Here is a 26,358-nt window from a genome sequence, read left to right as displayed (position 1 = left end):
AAGGTGTGGGGAAGGAGAAATAATATAAAAACAGAATGGGAGGCAAACGATAAGAAACTCTTAAATACAGAGAACAAACTGAGGGCTGCTGGAGGGGTGTTGGGTAGGGGGATGGGCTAATTGAGTGATGGGCATTAAGGAGGACACTTGTTGGGATGAGCACGGGGTGTTATATATAAGTGATGAATCACTAAATTTTACTCCTGAAACCATTATTACACTCTATGTTAACTAACCGGAATTTAAATTATATATATACATATATATATACGTACGTATGTATATATATGTGTGTGTGTGTGTGTGTGTGTGTGTGTATATATACGTATATATATATATATATATACGTATATATATACATATATATATATATATACGTATATATATACGTATATATATATATATATATATATGTATATATATATACATATATATACATAAAGAACAGAACTTCACCCAAAATTCCCTATTTGGATGGCAACATGTTAAGAAGGCAAAAAGCTGAGTGGAGGGCTTTCCTCCATGGAGCCTTCTAATACCTCATGGGTAGAATGTAACTATAATTTGGCAGCTAGATGGGCTACAAAGGACATGGGTCTCTGTCCAAGACCCCTTCATTAGGAAACATAACACTGCAAAAACATTTATGAGGGGGGTATTTTTAACGTTGCAACTGAAGATAAAATTAATATACCACACATATTTCTCATTTAAACATCTTTTTTTTTTTTTTTTTCCAACATTTTTTATTTATTTTTGGGACAGAGAGAGACAGAGCATGAACGGGGGAGGGGCAGAGAGAGAGGGAGACACAGAATCGGAAACAGGCTCCAGGCTCCGAGCCATCAGCCCAGAGCCTGACGCGGGGCTCGAACTCATGGACCGCGAGATCGTGACCTGGCTGAAGTCGGACGCTTAACCGACTGCGCCACCCAGGCGCCCCTAAACATCTTTTTACTGCAGCCCAGTCTTCCTCTTGTTCTCCAAGATCTATCACCATCCTAACTCTAATACCATTCAAACATTTCCACTCATTTATTCCATTATCACCCCGAAGCAAACTCATTTTGTAAGTCTGATCTGTCTGCCCCTCGCCCCCATCACCACTATCCAGTCCCCACTCTGCACCTTGCACCTCAACCGCTTCTCCAACAGAAAACAAACTGGTGACTTGTCTGTTAATCTCAATCTCAATAGCACTATGATTACACTAGTAACCTAGACTGGCATTCATCTGGGGCTATTTGATGATGGAAGAAAAATGGGTGCAAACAATTGGGTTGCATTAGCCAATCTCACTAAATCTGGGTGAATCTGTCTTGAATGTATCTTCTAATCCATTACTTCTCTGTTCCGTTTTATGAAAAGAAAGGGATTTGTGGTCTCAAGTAGGATCAGCTTTGCACTCTTCCTTCATAAAGGGTCTGTATTTTGGGAGACAGACCACAGATGTTAAAAGGTTAGGAGATTGTTTAATAGCATCAAAACTTTTCTTTAATGAAAGGAGAATTATCTTGCTACAACATAGATGAGCCTTGAAAACATCAGGCCAAGTTAAAGACAGCAGACACAAAATGCCCCATATCGTTTGATTTCATTTACACGACATGTCCAGAATAGGCAAATCCATGCAGAGAGTACAGTAGCGGTTGCCAGGCCTGGAAGGAAGGGGGAATGAGGAGTGACTGTTGAGTGAGTACGAAGTTTGTTTCTGGGTGATGAAAATGTTCTAAACTTAGTAGTAAGAGTAGCACAACAAGTCTGAATGCACTAAAAACCACTGAATTGTACACTTTTTGAAAAGGTAAAGTTCATGGTATATAAATTACAACTCAATAAAGCAGTTATTTAAAAAAGAACACCTTGGGGCGCCTGGGTGGCTCGGTCAGTTAAGCATCCGACTTTGGCTCAGGTCATGATCTCGCGGTCCGTGAGTTTGAGCGCCGCGTCGGGCTCTGTGCTGACAGCTCAGAGCCTGGAGTCTGCTTCAGATTCTGTGTCTCCCTCTCTCTCTCACCCTCCCCCATTCATGCTCTGTCTCTCTTTGTCTCAAAAATAAATAAACATTAAAAAAATTTTTTTTAATTTAAAAAAGAACACCTCATCTGATTTCAGATAATTCTGGCTCCAACTGCATGCTCATGATTCTGAGTAACACACTAAAGACTCTTAGCCTCTGAGACCTTTATTCAGCCTAGAATGCCCTCCTCCACTTCCCTTCTCTTTCCCTACTCTTTTTATTTTATTTTATTTTATTTTATTTTATTTTTAATTTAATTTTATTTTATGTATTTATTTATTTTGGGGAGAACACAGCGGGCAAGGGGCAGAGAGAGGGGGACAGAGGATCCAAAGCAGGCTCTGCGCTGACATGCTGACAGCAGTGGGCCCAATGTAGGGCTCAAATCCACCAGCCACAAGATCATGACCTGAGCCAAAGTCAGATGTTCAACTGACTGAGCCAGCAGGTGCCCCATCCCTACCCATTTTTATTTTTAAAGATAGCCTACTCATCCTTTAAAATAACTGGTGATGTAGTACCAAAATCTATAAAGAACTTATCAAACTCAACACCCAAAAAACAAATAACCCAGTGAAGAAATGGGCAGAAGACATGAATAGACATTTTTCCAAAGAAGACATCCAGATGGCTAACATGAAAAGATGCTCAACATCACTCATCAGCAGGAAAGTACAAATAAAAGCCAATAAGACTCCACCTCATACCTGTCAGAATCGTTAAAAGTAACAACACCAGAAACAACAGGTGTTGACACAGGATGCAGAGAAAGGGGAACCCACTTGTACTGTTGTGGAAAGGCAAACTGGTACAGCCACTCTGGAGAACAGTATGGAGGTTCCTCAAAAAACCAAAAATAGAACTACCCTATGATCCAGCAATTGTACTACTTGGTATTTACCCAAAGGATACAAAAATTCAGATTCAAAGGGGTACATGCACCCCAATGTTTATAGCAGCATTGTCAACAATAGCCAAACTATGGAGAGAACCCAAATGTCCATCGACTGATGAATGGATAAGGAGGTATATATGTGGTACATATATAAAGTAGAATATTAATTAGCCAGCAAAAAGAATGAAATCTTGCCATTTGCAATGACACAGATGGAGCTAGAATGTATTATGCTAAGCAAAATAAGTCACTCAGAGAAAGACAAATACCTTATGATTTCACTCATATGGGGAATTTAAAAAACAAAAGAGGTGAACATATAGGAAGGGGAAATGAACCACAAGACACTTAATGATAGATAACAAACTATGAGCTGACAGAGGGAGGTGGGTGGGAAATAGGCTAGATAGGTGATAGGTACTAAGGAGGGCACCTGTTGTGATAAGCACTGGGTGATGTATTTAAGTGGTGAGTCCTGACTTCTACTCCTAAAACTAATATTGCACAGTATGTTAACTAAAATTTAAGTTAAAAAAATTATAAAAAGCCAGATGAGAAAAAAAAAAAAAAAACTAAAAAAAACCCCTAACTGGTGATGGATGTTAACTAGAATTATTGTGGTGATCATTTTGGAATATACACAAATATCAAATCATTACATTGAACACCTGACACTAATATAATGTTGTATGTCAATTATCACTCAATAAAAAATTAAATTAAAAAAATAATTAAATTTTAAAATTTAACTGCAAACTTGTTTCCTTATATATAAAGCTTTCCTTGGCGTGCTACTCCCCAGGCAGGAGTAACTGCTCTCTGAGCACTTAATATATATAAACGGCTAAAATACTTGTGATGATATTAGAATGCACTATTTACATCTGTTTCTTATATTAGACTATGAGTTCATCTCATTAACTTTCGTATTCAGTTACCATCACAGGGCTTTGCTATCAAAATTTTTAAAGATGTTCAGTAATTCTTGTCATAAAAAACAGTATTTGTACAAACACATATTTTATAAACAATATATAAAAGTATACAATCATATATAATTATCTGGTTGAATCTTTTGCAATTTGAGTGTTGAAGTATAAAAACAGCCCAAGATGAGAACTGAGCATTCTTGATTGCATTGCTAAAATAAATAAATTGGGACGTTTTCATACAGGATGCAGAATTTTGTATTTTCATTACTCAATACCTGTTAATGCACTGGGAATCAAATATATAAATCAAAACTCTACCTCCACACAGATATGTATATATTTTTTGATATATATGTTTATTTACACATACATATTTTTCACAGTAATGTAAAATAATGTAAGGCAATGAGTTTTCTTGTTATGAGGTCCTCTGCTGAGCACTACCTTAAAACACAGTCCTATTTAGAAGAGTGAAATACATAAAACACTTAATAACAAACATAAAGGAAATAATCCATAGTAATAGTAGTCGACTTGAACACCCCACTTACACTGATGGACAGATGATCCAAACAGGAAGTCAACAAGGTAACAATGGCTTTGAATGACACACTGGACCAGAAGGATCTAACAGACATATTCAGAACATACAATCTTAAAACAGCAGAATATGCATTCTTTTCAAGTGCACATGGACCATTCTCCAGAACAGATCACATATTAGGCCACAAAACAAGTCTCAACAAATTAAAAAAAAATAGAAGTCATACCATACATCTTTTCTGACCACAATGTTATGAAACCAGAAATCAGTCACAAGAAAGAAATCTGGAAAGAGCATGAACGCATGGCTTTAAATAACATGTTACTAAACAATGAATGGGTCAACCAAGAAATCAAAGAAGAAATTGAAAATTACATGGAAACAAGTAAAAATGAAAACAACAGTCGAAATCTTTGGGATATAGCAAAAGTGGTTCTTTTTTTTTTATGTTTATTTATTTTTGAGAGACAGAGACACATCATGGACAGGGGAGGGAGACACAGAATTGGAAGCAGGCTCCAGGCTCTGAGCTGTCAGCACAGAGCCTGATGTGGGGCTCAAACCCGCAAACCATGAGATAATGACCTGAGCCAAAATTGGGTGCTTAACTGACTGAGCCACCCAGGCGTCCCCAGCAAAAGTGGTTATAAGAGGGAAGTTTACAGCAATACAGACCTACATCAGGAAGCAAGAAAAATCTCAAATAAACAACCTAAACTAACACCTAAGCTAGAAAAAGAACAAACAAAACCCAAACCCAGCAAAAGGAAGAAAATAATAAAGATTAGAGCAAAAATCAATGAAAAAGAAACTAAAAAAACAATAGACGAAGTCAATGAAACCAGGAGCTGTTTCTTTGAAAAGATCAACAAAATTGATACATTTCTAGTCAGACTCATTAAAAAGACAGAGGGAGAAAGAGAACCCCATTAAACAAAATCACCAATGAAAGAGGAGAAACAACCACCACACCACAGAAATATAAACAATTGTAAAAGAATATCGTGAAAACCTGTATGCCAACAAATTGGACAACTCAGAAGAAATGGATAAATTCCTAGAAACACAGAACCTCCCAAAACGGAAGCAAGAATAAACAGGAAATTTGAACAGACTGATTACCAGCCATTGAAATAGTAATCAAAAACCTCCTAACAAAAAAATACAGGACTTCACAGGTGAATTCTACCCAACATTTAAAGAAGAGTTAATACTTATTCTCAAACTATTCCAAAATATAAAAGAGGAAGGAAAACATCCAAATTCACTCTATGAGGCCAGTATCACCCTGATACCACAACCAGAAAAAGATGCTACGAGAAGAGAATTGCAGCCAAATATCTTTCATATCCATGAATTCCCAACAAAATATTAGAAAACTGAATCCAATACATTAAAAAAAAATCATACACCACAATTAAGTGGGATTTATTCCCAGACGCAAGGGTAGTTCAATATTCACAAAACAATCCACATGATACATCACATCAATAAGAGAAAAGATAAAAACCATATCATCATTTCAATAGATGCAGAAAAAGTATTTGATGAAGTATAACATCCATTCATGATAAAAACAAAAACAAAACCCTCTGCAGAGTAGGTCTAAAGGAAACATATCTCAACCTAATAAAGGTCTCCTATTAAAAGCTCACAGCCAACATCATACTCACTGATGAAAAAACCAGAGCTTTTCCCTTAAGGTCAGGAACAAGACAAGGATGCCCACTCTCACCACTTTTATTCAACATAGTACTGGAAGTCCTAGCCGCAGCAATTAGACAACATAAAGAAATAAAGGCATCCAAATTGGTAAAAAAGAAGTAAAACTATTTGTAGATGATATGATATTCTATGTAAGAAACCCAAAAGAGTCCACAAAAAAAAAAACTACTAGAACTAATAAATGAGTTCAGTAAAGTTGCAGGACACACAATCAATGTACAGAAATCTGTTGCATTCTTATACACTAATAACGAAGCAGCATAAAGAGAAAATAAGAAAACAATCCCATTTAGAATTGCACCCAAAACAATAAAATCTCTAGGAATTAACTTCACCAAGGAGGTCAAAGACTCTGAGAACTATAAAACATTGATGAAAGAAATTCAAGATGATGCAAAGAAGTGGAAAGACATTCCATGCTCATGGGTTGGAAGAACAAATATTGTTAAAATGTCTACACTACACAGAGAAATCTACAGATTTAGTCCAATCCCTTTCAAAATACCAACATCATTTTTCACAGAACTAGAGCAAACAATCCTAAAATTTATATGAAACCAGAAAAGTTTGCAAATAGCCAAACAATCTTGAAAAGAAAAGCAGAACTGGAGGTACTACAATTCTGTATTTCAAGTTCTATTACAAAGTGCAAGTAATTAAAGCAATATGGTACTGGCATAAAAATAGACATGAAGATCAATGGAACAGAACATAAACCCCAGAAATGAACCCACTATATGGTCAATTGGTCTTTGACAAAGGAGGCAAGAATATACAACGGGAAAAAGACAGTCTCTTCAACAAATGGTGCCAGGAAAACTGGACAGCTACATGCAAAAGAATGAAACTAGACCACTTTCTTTCATCATACACAAAAATAAACTCAAAATGGATTACAGAACTAAATACAAGACCTGAAACATAAAATCCTTGAACAGAGCATAAACAGTAATCTCTCTAAGATGGGATGTAGCAACATTTTTCTAGATAGGTCTCTTGGGGCAAAGGAAATAATAGCAAAAATAAACTGTTGGGACTACATCAATATAAAAAGCTACTGCACAGCGAAGGAAACAATCTACAAAACTAAAAGACAACCTAATGAATGGAAGGATTCCAAATTCCAAGATAATGATTCCAAATTCCAATACTGGAAGGGTTATTAGCTCAAGAGCATCATTTAAATGGAGAATATCACCTAGAAAATACCTTTGGGCAAAAACCAACAACAGTGTTTGTCTCTAGGAAGGAAACTGGGTGGTAAGGAACAAGTGTAGAAGATTTCCTTTTCATGCAGAATAAATTTCATATAAAGTACATTATTTAACTATAAAATTTGTATCCTGATTCCAGCTAACCATCACTATTAAGAAATGCAGGCCTCGGCACACCAGATCTGATTTTTCAAAGAAGTTAGAAATGGGAAAATTTAGATTTTTATGTAAAACTCACAAGTTTTAAATTTTTTTTTTTAACGTTTATTTATTTTTTGAGACAGAGAGAGAGCATGAACGGGGGAGGGTCAGAGAGAGAGGGAGACACAGAATCCAAAACAGGTCCCAGGCTCTGAGCTGTCAGCCCAGAGCCCGATGTGGGGCTCGAACTCACGGGCCGTGAGATCATGACCTGAGCCGAAGTCGGACGCTTAACCGACCAAGCCACCCAGGCGCCCCAAAACTCACAAGTTTTAAATGTTGAGTTTATTCAGGATTTAACACACAGGGCAAGCCAAACAAAACACACCTGCAAGCCATATCTGGCTCACAAGCCAAACAGTCTACCATCTCTAATCAAAAATTTGATGTGTGGCTTATGATTCCAAACCTATAAATATAATTTAATGGAGGAAAACTTCAAAAAGCAATCTCAGGCTTGTGGATGAAGCCATGTCCCCTGCTGCCCCACCATCTATTTAGTCACTATTGCTCTCTTAAACTTCCCCTTCTCTTCCTTCTTTGAAAAGGCTGTTAATGCAACTCAAATGCAAAACAAGCCAGATTTTATCAAGGAATCTGTCCATTATCCTAGCATCTGCTCTGTTTAAAAGGTGAGATTTGGGGTCAATTTCAAGTTGCAATTCATCTAGCCAACAAAAGAGAAGTATATGAATTGTTTCTATCTGGGTAGAAATATTACCCCAGCCAACTAGTCAAACAATTGCATGGTGGAAAAGACCTGTAAGTTATTTTTCCCTTATCATCAGGCAGTACAGTGCTGCTCAAAGGATAATACAGTGGCCATGACCACCATAACATTCTGAACCTTCTGGGAACCAATCACAGTTCTGGGGAAAATCTCAAAGTCTCTTAAAGTTCAGCAAAGATTCCATTCATCTTCTGAGACTGAAGCTGAGAGACTCTGTGTGGGTCTAACTATTGGCTGTAAGTTGGATACTGTATCTACTGACTGCCCAGAGGATACCACGGCAAGCAGTGCTCAAACTCAGGACCCCCAGATCGAGTCACGTGCTCTTCCGACTAAGCCAGCCAGGTACCCCAGAACTGATTTCAGTGTTAAAAGTCGTATTAGAGATGTACTATCTTGCCTCTCGGGTGTGCCTACAACTCTCACCTCAGTCTCTTGAGAGTGTCAAAGGATTGGACTCTGGCAGTTCCACCCTTATTCAAGGCTAGCCCCAGTCTGCCCAACAGCAGCTTTAGTTTGCCACCAGCTAGTCCAGTACTGGGCCTGAATGTCTACTCAGTGACCACTGGGGCCTGTCCCAACAGTGAAGACACACAACCCCAGGCAAGGGTGGGAATGGGGTGGTAATCAATAAATAGGACTATAGGACTAAAGGCCTCTTTGCAAGTGTTCCACTCCTGCAGGACACAGGCACACAAGGTTTTCCTTATGTAGCTTGTGGAAATGCTAAGACAGGCCATTTTTCCTAAGAACTTCTGAAGAAGTTAAGGAAATTAAGGAAAATTAACACACACATATTGCCCTATGATCAAGCAAATTAAGGAAAGTTAAGGAAATTAAGATTTGCAATACATTCTAATTGACAAGAAAAGCATAACTATCAGGTTGTGACCGGAGAATTCACGGTAGGGTTTGGTGGCCTGAGAAGATGCATCCAATCATGAAATAAAAGCCAGGCATATTCTCTCTGAACATGGCCAGAACCCAGTCTTCCCTGTCTTACATTTTGAGCTATGGACATTAGAGCCAACTCTCCAATGGCTACAGGCATGGTGTTCTTCAGAAAGGACCAGAGGTGCCTGAAAATCAGTAAGCTATACTCCCTTTAATTATGTACATTGGGCACCTACTATACAACAATCTGCACACATGAACATACAGCAATTTCAGAAGGTCCATTCTCCTCTGATAACTAGCAGACTTATTTAGTGATGTTTGTTCTAAGGGAAAAAAAATCCTAATTAACCACTTCCTTACTTTTCCATAAATCTGAATATCAAGTAGGTTTCAAACACATCAGTCCTCAGTACAGAAAGCTTGCTTTATTCTTACCTCAGCAGCTTGGGTCTCTTGATGCAGCAACGTGAGACCGGTCAAGTCTTCTAAGAAGGAATGTGAAGAATTAAACACCTTCGCTAGGAAATTAAATCCTTCTCGTTCATATTGATCAAGAACCTGTAAAACATTAAATTTTTTTAAAAAGGGTGTTGTAGGATTTAAAAGCGTATTATAAAATTTTCACTTCTACAAGCACCTATCAAGAATGAAACTAAAACTAGAAATTAAATATGAGGATAATAATGTAATCTGGTGGGCAAACATTGGGAGGACTTAGTATTTACCATTTTCCCCTTCTTAAAAAGAATGACAATGTCATCTTCCAATTCAGATGATAATTTTTCTCAAATAAAATGTAAGTTTCATGCAAACTTACTAAAAATTCTAGAAAAGCTATGGTTACCTGATTCTAAATTTCACTTCTTAGGAAAAAAAAATTACTGGCCAGAGAAGAACCAAGAAAAAAATTAAAAGGGATAAAGGAAAAGAGGGACCAATGGATGGGAAATGTGATCTACTGGCTAGCCATATGTTTTTAAATAACAGAATAGTTTAACAAGGTAAAAATAAATTTCACCAGGCATGTCACAACAGAGGATATCCAAATGGCCAATAAACATATGAAAAGTTGCTTAACATTACAAGTGATTAGGGAAACGAAAACTAAAACCACAAGGAATTCCTACTTTAACCCACCAAAATGGCTAAAATTAAAAAGAAGTTACCAAGTACTGGCAAGAATGTAGAACAACCAGGATTTTCACAGGAATGCAAAATGGGAGAGCTACTTTAGAGTCTTAACACTTACATGCCCTATGATCAAGCAATTATATTCCTAGATATATGTACCAATAACAAAATGTATTCAGGTATGCATCAGAAGACCCAAAGTGTCTATAGTAGCACTATTTATGATAGTCCAAACTAGATCCTACTCAAATGTCCATCAATAGTAGAATGAATGAACAAACTGGTGTATTTATGCAATGGAATACCACTTAGCAATGAAAACAATGATATCTACATGCAACAACAGAGATAACTCTCACAAACATAATGTTAAACAAAAGAAGAGGGAAGCAATATGTACTGTATGGTTACATTTATATGTATAAAATTAAAAAAAAAAGAACAGACAGTGGCAATGAGAAAGAATGAAATATGGCCTTTTGTAGCAACGTGGATGGAACTGGAGAGTGTGATGCTAAGTGAAATAAGCCATACAGAGAAAGACAGATACCATATGGTTTCACTCTTATGTGGATCCTGAGAAACTTAACAGAAACCCATGGGGGAGGGGAAGGAAAAAAAAAAAAAAAAAAGAGGTTAGAGTGGGAGAGAGCCAAAGCATAAGAGACTGTTAAAAACTGAGAACAAACTGAGGGTTGATGGGGGGTGGGAGGGAGGGGAGGGTGGGAGATGGGTATTGAGGAAGGCACCTTTTGGGATGAGCACTGGGTGTTGTATGGAAACCAATTTGACAATAAATTTCATACATTGGGAAAAAAATTAAAAAAAAATTAAAAAAGAACAGACAAAAAATGAATCTAAGTCAGGAGAGTGGTTACCCACGGAGGAACTATACATAGAAGGGGCACAAGGAATACTATTTGTTTCTTTATCTGGATGTTGGTGTACTTTGTAAAAAGCCATCAAGTACCTTTTTGTATATATATTTTTCTTCAATAATAAGATTAAAGGCCCACAGTCTTGACAGGGGAACAATATGAGTTCTTAGAAGGAAAAAAAAATGATTATCATATTTAAAAATTCAAAGATCACAGGAATTGTGAAAATTAGAAAGGAAACAGTAAAGCTGAATATCTCAGAAATTGTGTCAAAACTCAGAGGAAATAAAGAGATGAATGTATCAAAAAGATAGCAGACACTGAAGAGAAATCCGAGAAATCAATTACACATGAATAGAAAGGCTGGAAAAGCAGTAATACTAGAAACAGAAAAATGGGGGGGGGGGAGAATAGATATATGCCAATCATTATATTTTCACTACCCTAAAAATCCCCTGTGCTCTGCCTAGTCATCTCCCACCCACCCCAGCCTAACAACCACTGACCCTTTTACTGTTTCCATAATGGTGCCTTTTCCAGACTGTCATACAGTTTGTGGCCCTTTCAAATGGGCTTCTTTCACTTAGTCACATGCATTTAAGGTTCTGCCATGTCTGTGCACGACTCAATAGCTTTTTTTTTTTTTTTTTTAGTGGTAAGTAATATTCTTTTGTTGTATGTACCACAGTTTGTTTATCCATTCACCCACTGAAAGACATGTTGGTTGCTTCTAAGCTTTGGCAGTTGTGAACAAAGCTGCCATAATTAATTAATTAATTAATTAATTAAGTTTACAAATTCATCCATTCAGAAATAAAAATGTATACACTCTTTGATCCAGCAATTCCACTTCAAAGACCTTTCACACAGATACAGTTGTCCATGGGCAAAAAAAAAAAAAAAAAAAGAGATCACCGTGTAATGATGCTCACTGAAACACTGCAGCAACAAAAGATGAGAAGCAATGACTCTAATAGGGGGCTGATTAACAAAATTATGGTGTATTTACAAGCAAGGGCATAGTCTAGATCCATTAAAAGAATGGAGTAGCTCTAGAGTATTGATATAAACCTATTTCCAAGACATATGGATATATTAAAAGCAATGTACAGACCAAGCATCTAGTATTAATGTTTTTGAAATAAAGGTAGAGGAGGAAAGAGGAAGAAAGGGAAATGTGACCTGTGTGTATGCTTGTTCATGCATATAGGATCTCTGGAAGAATACACACATACAACTGGCATCAAGTAGTTGCCCCTGTAAATTCTTTTATACCGCTTGAATTTTTAAAACCAGGGGCATGCGTGACTTATTTAAATAATAGTAAAATCTCTATTTCCCCCCTAATGCTGGAGGAAGGTCGTGCAAGAGGAAGAAAAACTCTAAAGCCTGATGAAGTTGGAGCAAAGAGGGGAGCCCTCCTTCAGCCACAGGAAGTAAAGCAGCTGTAGTGGTGAGTTAGGAGAGTAGGGAACTGGGGGCTGACAAGTTCTGGAGTCTGACAGGAGGCAGCACGGTCATCTGCTGCCAGAGAAGGGGATGAGGTGGACCACAGAGCTTGAGGAGGGTGGTGATGGTCTGGCACAGCTGCGTGGGGAATGTGAGAAAGGAAGTGGAGGCCCCTGCTCAGGACAGAAAATAGAAGTTTGGGGGGAAAATGTGGTTAAGGACCTATGTAAGCTTGGGGACAGGATAAAGGTACCACAGACGTCAAGGAAATCAAGGGGCTGCTGAATACCTATGAAAGAAGCCAAGGAAGGTTAACCTAAGACCTGCAGGGAAGAGGTACAGAGGGATTACGGAGGAGCAAGGGGTGACCAGAATGCCTCAAGGCACACAAAGCTGAGCCTTTGGCTGATTAGCTCCAGTAAATTAATCTGACCACCCTATGCCTGGATAAAAAGGCACTTGGTAACTGAATCCCTCAGGAATAAAGAGATTGCTTATAAACCAGAATTTTATCTTAGGAAAAATGCATGAAAATTAAGTGATCTTTTTCAAAATGATAAATACTGTGGTGCTTAGTGATCACTTATTTCTAAACGAATAAGCTCACCAACTAGGTATTTTGTGCCAGGTGTGCAGTAAGGTAAAAGAAGAACAGGTTGGAAAAATGGACAAAAACTTTGAAAAAAAAACCCTGGAATAATTCCAGAGACGATACTATGTTGGACCTTAATTAACCTTTCAGATTTCAAGCCCATGTTTCCACAGATAATTCGCAGTGCTACAAATCTGAAAAGCAGAAAAACTAACAGCAAGAGCAGTAGGAGTGAAAGCCTCCCCCATAATCAGGATGTATAGAAAGTTAAATGCTGAAACGTTATTCATAGCTCTGGCTTCAAAAATATGTGGAAAAACTTAATCCTCCAGGGGCATATTTAATCATGCAAGGGTTTTCTAGTATTCCCTTTATGTGCTGGGAAGTTAATCTGTGTTACGAGTATAAGCAGCTTATAAAAGGTACAAGGATATTTTCCCCTACAAACAATTTGACCTTCTTAAAGGGATTTGAAAATGTGTTTTAAATTACCCCCACCCCCAAAAAGACACCATCACAATGAATTTGAGCACTGCAACAAACTACATAAAGCATATTTCACCTTCTAAGTAAGAATACAGGGTCCTGAGAAGTGTTCACATTACATTTTGATAGGTTATAAATACTGTAAAGGTGCTGGGGGAGTTTGCTAAATAGAGAAATAAGAAAGACTTTTTAAATATACAGATATGGATCCTTTCCTGATAAACATGATTATCCTCACCTAACTGTTTTACAGGCCAGGTTAGCTTTACTGGTGACATGCAGACAACTGGACAAAGATGGTAGAATCTTTTTTTAAAAATTCATTTATTTATTTATTTTGAGATAGAGAGCACGAGTGGGGAGGGGCAGAGAGAGGGGGGAGAGAAATCCTAAGCAGGCTCTGTGCTATCAGCACAGGGCCCAATGCGGGGCTCGAACTCACGAACTGTGAGATCATAACCTGAGCTGAAATCAAGAGTCAGATGCTTCATCAACTGAGCCTCCCAGGCACCCCAAAGATGGTAGGATCTCCTCTTAAGACATGGTTTTAGGAGTATCTGTTCTCTCGCTGAGATTTTCTGTCAACTCTTTACTAGACCAAACCCATACCCCCTAGCTAGGCACTTAAGTTTCTCCAGAACACTCCAATTTGGGACAACTCTCTAGAGAATGCCTTTCATAGGGTCTAAGATCTGACAGCACCATGCAACGATTTACATTTCATGAGAAGAAGAGATTCATGGCTTACAACTCTTGTCTATTCTTAAATAAGGATATGAGGAACTAAGTACCTGACCCCCCAAAAATAGCTTATGTATTTTTTTTAGCTTATGTATTTTCATGCAGTGTCTGCAAATCACTTATTTAAAGTCTCTGTTGTTTAGAAACTATACTTACTCTAAAAGATTTTAAAATATACATGTGTCCTGGGTGCCTGAGTGGCTCAGTCAGTTGAGCGTCTGACTTGGGCTCAGGTCATGATCTCACAGTTAGTGGGTTCAAGCCCCGCATCTGGCTCTGTGCTGACAGCTCAGAGCCTGGAGTCTGCTTTGGATTCTGTCTCTATCTTTCTCCCTCTCTCTTAAAAATAAATAATTGTTAAAAAAAAAAAAAAAAAGAATATACATGTGTCCTGATTTCTCAAATACTCAGGGAAAGCTAGCCCAATATTCCAGACAGGGTAATAAAAGAGTATGGCTGGGAGCCACCAAGACTTTTAATTCCCATCCTATGAGAATCCATAAAAGAAGGGTCAAAACACTCCCATCTGAGGTTCAGTCACCCAGTAGTCTGCAGAGGCTTTGCTCCAAGTTGAGGGCAAAACCTTCTGTTTTCCAGTTCTGGTGCTAAGAGGGCCCTTCCAGCGCAGAGAAGCCTCACTTTAGATAATGAGCTGGAAGCATCACTAAATAAGACCAGGAAACCGCCTCATCAGTTTCTGTCTCTTGATGTCTGGGATTCCTGTCAAAATAATAAAAAAGAACCAAAGAAGAGGGAAAAAAAGTTCCGGTTTCAGCAGACCTTAAAGCTACTGTCCCACCCTCACTGCTCCCAGCTCCTTTCTGGTTCCTTCTTGGTGCTACCCACTGAGAGTGACCTCCTGTCTTCCCCATCAAGGGAGATCTTTCACTTCCATCAAAATTCAGCTCAAGTACTAGCTCCTGCAGCAAGTCTTGCCTGATCAATTCCACTCTCTAGGATCTTTTCTTCCCTTTTATATTCTGACCTCACTCTCCAGGACACACTAAGTTGCCAAAGGGATTGAAGGAAATGCTCTGTTTCACTATCCCTGGTAATCAAGAGTTGATGGCATTTCCAACTATCGGCCACATGTTCAGTAACTTTGTTTCTTTTTCTATATATGTCAGTGATATAGAGCAAATGACGGATGAGAAACAGCTTCATATGGAAACATGTAGCTATCAATCTAACTAAATTTGCTGCTGTTAACTTCCTCTTCCTCTATTGGACACAGGCAGGATTTAGAAGGCCAAACTTCAAAAAAAGAAAGATCTGAGTTCAAGATATGTAATTGTATTACTAGAATACCAAAAATATAGAACAAGTCTCTATCTCTTTCCTTAAAGTCACTGTATAGTGTACAATCTTAGGCATCCAAATGCAAAATGGGTACAACTATAATTTAGAGGATGTGGGAGAGTTCAGGTCAAAACAGCAAATAGTATCAACATCGAGATAACCGATTATGGAATAGAAGTCCCAACACTTTACTATTTTAATTAAACTTGTTATGGTATAACACATAACTGCATTTAAAAAATCAAATATTACAGGGACGCCTGGGTGGCTCAGTCAGTTAAGCAGCCGACTCTTGATTTTTGGCTCAGGTCATAATCTCACATTTCTTGAGTTCAAGCCCCACATCGGGCTCTGCATTGATAGTGAGGAGGCTGCTTGGGATTCTCTCTCTCTCCCTCTCTCTGTTACTCCCCCACCTGTGCGTGCTCTCTCTCTCTCTCTCTCTCTCTCTCTCAAAATAAATAAATAAACTAAAAAAAAAAAAAATCAAATACTGGAACACTTGAGTGGCTCAGTCATTTGAGCGTCTGACTCTTGATTTCAGCTCAGGTCACAATCCCAGGGTTGTGGGATCAATCCCCGCATTGGGCTCTGCACTAAGCATGGAGCCTGTTTAAGCTTAAGATTCTTTCTTTCTCTCTGCCTTTCTCCCCCACTCGTGCTCTCTAACATTAAAAAAAAAAATTATAAAACCAAATATTATATTTTGGTTTTTTTTTCCACATACCAAAATCACAATTCTGCTCGAGTCAACTGGGCAGAAGAAACTAATAACTGGGAATTAACACATAACTGGGAGTAATTTGGAAACACTGGGCAAAACACTTCACCTTTTTGAGCCTGTTTGCTCATCTCTAAAATGGGGATGCCACTCCATGCCTGTTTCCCTACGCACTGAGATACAAAAAGGATTTCATGATGCCAATTACTGACAGAGAATGCTTTATGAAGAGAAACAGAAATGTTACGCATTTATTACTTTAACAATGTCATTATTGCCAAATAAGGCTTGATAAATATAGAAAATATGTGACAGGAAGACACACAGAGATGTCATTGATGATAGCAGAGTAAGGACCTCTATAAATCCTCTCTTCCAGAAGAGAAAAGAGAACCGTGACAAAGTCTGGGAAGTCTTTATTCAAGAAAACATCTGAATCTCTGTAAAAACAATGGGCTTTGAGGCTTTTAACATGCTCCATTCCCATCCCCATTCCCCCTCCAGCTCGACTGTAGCCTTGAAGCCTGTAGCCTTCAGAATCAGTGAAAACCAGCCTGGCAGCCACTGGAGGGGGTAGACTGGGGCTGAAGCTCCTTCAAATTTTTTTTTTACAGAAAATGGCCACCTGTTTGGCGGTTCCCAAGGGCATCCTGCCTGCATGTTGTTTTTATTTGACCTGACTCAGAACTCATGCTTTGTGAAAGCCTTTCTCCCAGGGCTAGTTGTTGAAAAGTATCAGGAACAACTGTTTAACATCCTGATCTCCTGAGATGGTGGATAAGAGGTGCTGCAACAGTAAGCTAACCAAAGAGCTTAAGACAAAAATCTGGGGAATACCGTAAGAGACTTTGAAAAGCTCCAACGTATTTTTGGGAATCTAGAAGACCGTGCCCAGGCACAGAGTGAGGTATATGCCTGAAGTTGTGCACATGCTCAGGAAAGATCTGAGAAGGCCCTAAGCTCTCACCTCTAGCTGGCCCTGAGTATTTGTGCAAGCAGGAGATGAGAGGTAAGGCAAAGCTCTTAACTGCCTGGCTCAGCAGTGAAGGCACTCCCCAATACATACACAGAGCACCTCAGCAAAGACTGATTTAGCAGTTCCAGGAGGTTAAGAAAAATCTCTCTCTAATCACTAGATGACCACCAAGCTAACCAAGGAGAAACTTCATGGTCACACAGGACAAAGAACACCAACTTAATGAAAGCAGTTCAGAAAAGTAACTAACAAACAACAGCAGCAGCAAAGAACAACAATAAACCATGGCAGGGGAGAGAATCTGATTTCCAGAGTTAACATATTATATTATTTAACATGTCTAATTCTCAACAAAAATTACTGGATATGCAAAGAAACCAGACAGTATGTCCCATACACAGAAACCAAAACAAATCAAAAACATTCAACAGAAATCATTCCTGAGGAACTTACTAAACGAAGACTTTAAAACTGCTATTTTAAGTAAATTCAAAGAACTGAAAGAAACCATGTCTAAGTATCTAAAAATAAGCATGAAAATGATGCCTCACCTAAATAGAGAATATCAAGAGGGAGAAATTATAAAGAAGAGCCAAAGAGAGGGCACCTGGTGGCTCAGTCGGTTGAGTGTCCGACTTTGGCTCAGGTCATGATCTCACAGCTCGTGAGTTTGAGCCCCGCGTCGGGCACTGTGCTGACAGCTCAGAGCCTGGAGCCTGCTTCGGATTCTGTGTCTCCCTCTCTCTCTGCCCCTAACCCACTCGCATTCTGTCTCTGTCTCTCTCAAAAATAAATAAACACTACAAAAATTTTTTTAATTAAAAAAAAAAAAGAGCCGAAGAGAAATTCTGGAGTTGAAAAACACAACTGAAAAATTCACTAGAGAGACTGAAATCAGTTTCAGGCATGGTAAAGAAAGAATCAGTGAATCTGAAGATAGGTTAATTGAAAGTATCCAGAGGCACCTTGTGGCTCAGTAAGTTAAACATCCAAATCTTGGTTTCAGCTCAGGTCATCATTGTACAGTTCGTGGGACTGAGCCCCGCATTGTGCTCTGCATTCTCAGCACGGAGCCTGCTTGGGATTCTCTCTCTCCCTTTCTCTCTGTCCCTCCCTCCCTCTCTATTTCAAACTAAATAAACTTTTTAAAAAGAAAGTATCCAGTCTGAGGAACAAAGAAAAATGAACAAAACCTCAGAGACCCATATGACATCATCAAGCATACAAACATGTGCCTAAAAGGAGTTCCAGAAGAGAAGGGCAGAAAGAATATTTGAGGAAATAATGGCAAAAAACTTCCCAAATTTGATAAAAAACAGTAATCTACATATTGAAGAATGTATAAACCATGGAAGAATATGTAAATGTAAGTCACCTCCAAGTAGCATAACTCAAAGAAATCCATATCTAGACACATCATAAACTGTCAAAAGACAAAGAGATGACCTTGCAAATCCAAGAGAGAAATAACCTATCATGTAAAGAGGATCATTAATAGCCAATTTCTCATCAGATCTAAAGGAATCAAAAGTAATGGGATGAAACATTCAAAGTGTTGAAAGCATAGGACTGTCAACCAAAAATTCCATGTCCAGCAAAACTAACCTTCAAAAGTGAAGGAGAAATTAACACATTCCCAGATAAACAAAAACAAGATAAACAAAACACATTCCCAGAAAAACAAAATTCATCACCAGCAAACCTGCCCTGTAAGAAATGCTAAAGTGAGTACTTCAGATTGAAATGAGAGGTCACTAAATAGTAACTCAGATCCACAAGAGGAAATAAAGAACACAGGTAAAGGAAACTACATAGACAAATATAAAGGACAACAAATGCATTTTTCTTTGTAATTATTTTTTTCTTCTATGTGATTTAAAATACAAATAATGCAGGGGCGCCTGGGTGGCTCAGTCAAATGTCTGACTTTGGCTCAGGTCACAATCTCACAGTTTGTGAGTTCGAGCCCCACGTCAGGCTCTGTGCTGACAGCTCACAGCCTGGAGACTGCTTTGGATTCTGTGTCTCCCTCTCTCTCTCTCTGCCCCTCCCTTTGCTCACACTCTGTCTCTCTCACTTTCTCAAAAATAAATAAATGTTAAAAAAATTTTTTTAAACACAAATGCATAAAAAAATAAAATACAAATGCAAAAAGCAGTAATTATACATCTGTGTTGTCATATAAAGTATAAAGATTTAATCTGTGTGATAGTAAGCCCAAAGGAAGGGGAGGCAAACCAAGGTACAATGGAGCAAAGTTTTTATCTATTATTCAAATTAAGGTGATGTTAAACCAAAACACATGGTTATAAGTTAGTATTTTAATTGTAATCTCTGGAGCAGCCACTGAAAGAATAACTAAAAAAAAGTGTGTATGTATATGAGAGAGAGAGAGAAAGAGAGAACATGGGAATTAAAATGGCACATTAGAAAAGATCTATTTTGGGGTGCCTGGTCCGTTAAGTGTTTGACCCCTGATTGCAGCTCAGTTCTTGATCTCAGGGTTGTGAGTTCAAGCCCTTGTATTGGGCTTCATGCTGGGCTTGGAGCATACTTAAAAAGAAAAAAAAGTAAAATGTCTATTTAACACAAAAAAAGGTGGAATACAGAAAAATAGAGGAATTCAGAAAGAAAGAAAAAAAAGGCATAAGACACATAAAAACCAAAAATCAAAATTGCAGACATAAATTCGATTTCATCAGTAATTACATTAAATGTAAATGAATTAAACCCGCCAACTAAAAGGCAGACACGGCAGAATGGATGGATAAAACAAAAAACATCATGCAACTATATGCTGTCTATAAGAGATTCATTTTAGATGCAAAGACATGAATAGGTTGAAAGTAAAACAATAGAAAAAATATTCCACACAGTTTCAATTATGCACTATAAATAAGTTTTGAAGATATAATGTACAGTATGGTGATGACAGTTAATAATACCATATTGCATACCTGAAATTTTCTAAGAGGATAGATCTTATATTAAACTTCTCAACACACACACACACACACACACACACACACTCACACACTGGCAACTATGTATAGGTGATGGATATGTTAACTAGCTTAGTTGTGGTAATCATTTCAACACATACACACACAGCAAGTCATACACCTTAAATATGTACAATTTTTATATGTTAATAATATCTCAAAAAAGGTGTTTAAAAAAGAACCCAAAAGACCGTTAACTGGAGAGACTATACTAACATCAAACAAAAGACACTTTAAGACAAAAATTGTTACTGGCAACAAAGAAGGGCATAAAATATGATAAAAGGGTCAATATATTGAGAAGATACAATAATTAAAATCTTATGTTATCTATCAACACAGCCCAAAAATACATTATGCAAAAAACAGACAGAATTGAAGGTAAAAATACACAATTAAACAGTAATAGAGACTTCAATACTGCACTTTCAATAATGGATATAACTAGAAAGATCACCAAACAAACAGAAGACTTGAACATTATATACCAACTAAATCTGATTAGCATCTACAGAACACTACATCCAGTAACAGCAGAAAATATATTCTCACAAAGGCTCATGGAACATTCTCCAGGATACACCATGTGTTAACACCATAAAACATGACTCAATAAGTAAAATAAGATGAAATCATAAAATTATGTTCTCTGATCACAATGGAATGAAATTGGGTATCAATAACAAAAGAAATTTGGGAAACTCACAGATACGTGGATATTAAACAACACACCCTTAAAGAAATGGATCAAATAAGAAATCACAAGGGAAATTAAAAAATACTTTGAGATGAATGAAAACTAAAAAAAAATAAGACACATAACATACCAAAAGTTGTAAGATGCACTGAATGCAGTGCTCAGAGGGAAATTTATAGCTATAAATGCCGATATTAAAGAAGACTGATTTCAAATCAATAACCTAACTTTCCAACCTAAGAACAAAACAAAAAAGCAATGTAAACACAAAGCAAGCATAAAGAAAAAAATACAAATAATTGAGAAGAAATAAAATCTTTTCAGAAGACAAACAAAATTGACAAAACTTTTATCCAGACTGACCAAATATTGAAGGGAGATGATTTAAATTACCATATCATCAATGAGAGAGGGGATATTACTGTCAATCTTACAGAAATAAAAATTATATGGAAATACTGTAAACAACTGTTGCCAATACATTAGATAATCTAGATAAAAATGGAAAATTTTTGACAAAGTCACTAAGTACTGAAATGACTAAAAAAAAAAAATGAAAATCCTAATAGACTCACGAAAACTGAAGAGACTGAATTACTAATCACAAACTTCCCACAAAGAAAAGCTCAGAAGTAGAGGGATTTGCTGATAAATTTTACCAGACATTTAAAGAATTAACCAATCTTTCACAAATACCCCTGAACAACAGAAAAGGAAGAAACATGCCTCAACTCATTTTGAGACCAGAGTTATCCTAAAAAAATTTTTTTCTAACGTTTATTTATTTTTGAGAAGAGAGAGACAGAGCATGAGTGGGGGAGGAGAAAGAAAGAGAGAGACACAGAATCTGAAACAGGCTCTAGGCTCTGATCTGTCAGAACAGAGCCCAACGTGGGGCTCGAACTCACGGACTGCGAGATCATGACCTGAGCTGAAGTCGGACGCTTAACCGACTGAGCCATCCAGGAGCCCCCTAAAAATTTTTAATGAGTATTTATTTTTGAGAGAGCCAGAGACAGAGAGAGGGAAACAAAGAATCCAAAGCAGGCTCTAGACTCCAAGCTGTCAGCACAGAGCCTGAAGTGGGGCTCAAACCCATGAACTGTGAGATCATGACCTGAGCCAAAATGAACCACCTAGGTGCCCCCAGACCAGTATCATCTTGATACAGAACCAGACAGAGACATCACAATTAAAACCAAAGACCGATGTCCCTTATGAATATAAATGCAAGCATCTTTAACAAAATATTAGCAAACTGGGGTGCCTAGCTGGCTCAGTCAGAAAAGCATGCGACTCTTGATCTTGATTGTGACTTTGAGCCCCACATTGGGTGTGGGGACTACTTAAATAAATAAAGCTTAAAAAAAATGTTTTTTAATTAGCAAACTGAATCTCCAGAAACATATAAAAAGGATTATAGGGTATGAAAAAGTGAGATTTATCCCTGGAAAGCAAGCCTGGTTTAACATGTGAAAATCAATGTAATTCATATTAATAAAGAACAAAAACCACACCATCATCTAAATAGACACAGAAAAAGCATTTAACAAAATCCAACACCCTTTTATATAAATAATAAGCTTGTAATGGAGAACTTCCTCAACTTCCTAAAGGGCATTAATAAGCATCAATATTATACTTAATTGTGAGAGATTGAAAGCTTTCCCACTAACATCAGGAAAAGACAAAGATTCCCACTTTTGCCACTTCTATTCAACACTGTATTGTAAGTTCTAGTCATGGTAATAGGCAAGAAAAAGAAATAAAAGCATCTGTCTAGATTGGATCTGGACTGGAAAGGAAGAAGTAATACTCTATTTTCAGAAGACATGACCTTGTACATGGAAAAGCATAAGGAATCCATAAACACTCTTAGAGCAAATAAGTACATCAAGCACTCCTCCTCTTGAAGAGTTCATTCTACTCTGGTAGGATACAAGAGCCATATACAAAAATCAATTTTATTTCTATACACCAGCCATGAATTATTCAAAGAAGAAATTAAGAAAACAACGCCACTGATAACAGCATCAAAGGAATAAAATATCTAGGAATAAACTTAATAAAATAAGTGCAATACATGTATGCTGAAAACTACATTGCAAAAAGTTCTTAATACAAAGATATCCCAAGTTCACCGATTACAAGACGTAATGTTGGTAAGATGGCAATATACCCTAAATTAATCTAATGTTCAGTGTGATCCAGCTGGCTTTTAGTAGATGGGGACAGATCAGGATCTGACCCTAAAATTCATATGGAAACCTAAGGGACCTAGAATAGCCAAAATAATCTTGAAAAACGAACAAAGTTGGAGATCTCACATTCCATGATTTCAAAACTTACTAGAAAGATACAATAATCAATACTTGATGGTACCAGCAGAAGGACAGACATATAAATCAATGGAATAGAGTCCAAAACTAAACCCTTCCATTTGTGCCAAGAACAACAAGATAACAGGGGTAGGAAAAATACTTTTTAACAAATAGTACTGGAAAAATTAAGTATCCACTACATGGAAAAGAATAAAGTTAAACCCTTACCACATACAATATACAAAAATTAACTGAAAATGGATTATTGATCCAAAGGTAAGCGCTATAACAATTACACTCATAGAAGAAATCACTAAATCCTTATGAGCTTGGGTCGGAAAAGAGTTAGATGTGGCAAGAAAATTATATTCAACCCACCTATGCCCTCCCCAAATTAGGATGTCATTAATATTAAAACATATTGTGCTTCAAAGGATACATCAAGAAAGTATCTGCAAATTACATATCTGATGAGGGTTTGATATAAAGAACTCTTATGACATCTCAATTAAAAGGCATAAATAACTTTTTTTTTAACAGACAAAGGGAGTGAATAGACATGTCCCCCCAAAAAGATAAACCAATGTCCAACAAGCACATGAATAGATACTCAACATCACTGGTCATTAGGGAAATGCAAATCAAAACCACACTGAAATATACCACTTCACACCCAGTAAGATAGTTACAATAAAAAAGAGAAAATAACAAATGTTGACAAGAAGATGGAGAACAAAATCCTCCCACACTAATGGGAATTTAAAATGGTACAGCTGTTGTGGAAAACAGTTTGGCAGTTTTATAAAATGTTAAACAGAGTTACCATATGACCCAATAATTATACTCCTAGGTATACAGCCAGGAGAACTGAGAACATATGTTCACGCAAAAGCTTACACACAAATGTTTGTAGCAGCATTGTTCATAGGCGCTCCAAATGGAAACAACCCAAATATTCATCAGTTGATGAATGGGTAAAAAAAATGTGGTATATCCATATAATGGAATATTTTTTAGCCTTAAAAAGAAATGAAGTGCTGACACATGCTACATTATGGATGAACCTTGAAAGCATTATGCTAAACGAAAGAGGCTCTTTGCAAAAGGCTACATGTATGGTTCCATTTATATGAGATGTCCAGGATAGGAAAATCCATAGAGAAAGATAGTAGATAAGTGCTTGCCAGAGTGTAGAGGAGGCTGAAAATGGGTGGAATGACTACTAATGGGTACTGGGATTATGAGGTTGGTTTGGGGGTGATGAAAATACTCTGTAGTTAGTGTGATGGTTGCACAAACTTGTGAATATACTTAAAAACCAAAGAACTGTATACTTTAAATCAAAGTGGTGAATTTTATAATATGTGAATTGTGTTTAATAATAATAAAAAATATTTATAATGAGCTGTTAGTATGAGGATCCAGTGTAAGGTATCTGTAAAGCAGCTTGAGTAATTAAAAACACTATCTGAAGTGAGGGATGGAGGGGTGGATTGATGGACAGATGGACAGATGCACTTAACCTCTCCCTTACCAATCTGTGGACTACTTCTTAAAAATATGTCGTTTCCAATTAGAGTTGTTTGGAACTAAGTAAGTACCAAGTCTGGTTTATCATCTTAAAAGATCAATAATACTTCTGAAGATTCTTGTAAAGATCAAGAAACATATATAAATGAGGAGAAAGAGATGAAAAAGGAAGCTCTCCTTAGAAGGTTTCACAACCTTAAAGAGGATCCCTTTTGTACTGCTGGTGGGAATGCAAACTGGTGCAGCCACTCTGGAAAACAGTATGGAGGTTCCTCAAAAAACTAAAAATAGTACTACCCTACCACCCAGCAATTGCACTACTAGGCATTTACCCAAGGGATACAGGTGTGCTGTTTCGAAGGGATACATGCACCCTCATGTTTATAGCAGCACTATCGACAATAGCCAAAGTATGGAAAGAGCCCAAGTGCCCATTGATGGATGAATGGATAAAGAAGTGGTATATATGTGTATATATATACATGTATACACACACACACACACACACACACACACACACACACACACACACACACAATGGAGTATTACTCGGCAATCAAAAAGAATGAAATCTTGCCATTTGCAACTACGTGGATGGAACTGGAGAGTATTATGCTAAGTGAAATTAGTCAGTCAGAGAAAGACAAATACCCTATGACTTCACTCATATGAGGACTTTAAGAGACAAAACAGATGAACACAAGGGAAGGGAAGCAAAAATAATATAAAAACAGGGAGGGGGACAAAAACCTAAGAGACTCTTAAATACACAGAACAAACTGAGGGTTACTGGAGGGGTTGTGGGAGGGGGCATGGGCTAAATGGTAAGGGGCATTAAGGAATCTACTGCTGAAATCATTGTTGCACTATATCTAAATTTAAAAAAAAAAGGTTTCACAACCTTCAAGTTTTGGGGAGTGGTAAAAGATCAAAGAACTACTGCAGACCCTTTGTGGAAAAGCTAATTTGCCCAACCTCCCTGCCTCCAAAAAAAAAAAAAAAAGCTAACCTGCCACAAACAACTTTCTCTAAATCTAAATCTAAAATAGCTCTCTTTTTATCTCTATCATAAAAGCAATATAAGGTTGTCTCAAATAATTCGACTTTACAAATTTGAATTGCTTAATGACCATGATATTATAATGATCGAAATATTTATAAATGGATGCTCTAACCAACTAATCTATTTTTTAGACTTACACTATTGCATAGTGTAAATCTGAGGAGGGCTTATTTTAAATACAGACAGAAGTCAACAATGAGGCAAACTGGAGAAATGAAAACAAAAAGCCACTCTAAGAATAATTATAGCCCAAGCCATTCAATACATTCATTTGAGTATTTATAGAGCCTGCTCTAGATTACAGGCATCTTGGG

The 26,358-nt window shown here is 37.3% G+C and overlaps 1 protein-coding gene across 6 annotated transcripts in view; it reads right to left on the bottom strand.

Moving 5' to 3' along the window:
- Positions 1-26,358, bottom strand: part of ATG7 (autophagy related 7) — a 246,123-nt gene that overhangs the window by 119,523 nt on the left and 100,242 nt on the right. For 3 of the 6 annotated variants that reach the window (XM_042910910.1, XM_042910891.1, XM_042910899.1), the window contains exons 18-19: positions 9,594-9,716; positions 4,253-4,474 (exon numbers count right to left, since the gene is read on the bottom strand). In XM_042910910.1, coding sequence (XP_042766844.1) covers positions 4,310-4,474; positions 9,594-9,716 — 288 coding nt within the window. In that variant the 3' untranslated portion in view covers positions 4,253-4,309. Of the gene's footprint in view, positions 1-885; positions 1,659-4,252; positions 4,475-9,593; positions 9,717-26,358 lie in introns of those variants that run through there. The other 3 variants (XM_042910915.1, XM_042910944.1, XM_042910925.1) reach the window with 3 other exon arrangements.

This window comes from Panthera leo, chromosome A2, assembly GCF_018350215.1.
Source record: "Panthera leo isolate Ple1 chromosome A2, P.leo_Ple1_pat1.1, whole genome shotgun sequence".
Taxonomy (NCBI): domain Eukaryota; kingdom Metazoa; phylum Chordata; class Mammalia; order Carnivora; family Felidae; genus Panthera; species Panthera leo.
Note: the sequence above shows the minus strand (reverse complement) of the source record. Positions and strands in the feature narration are given on the sequence as shown.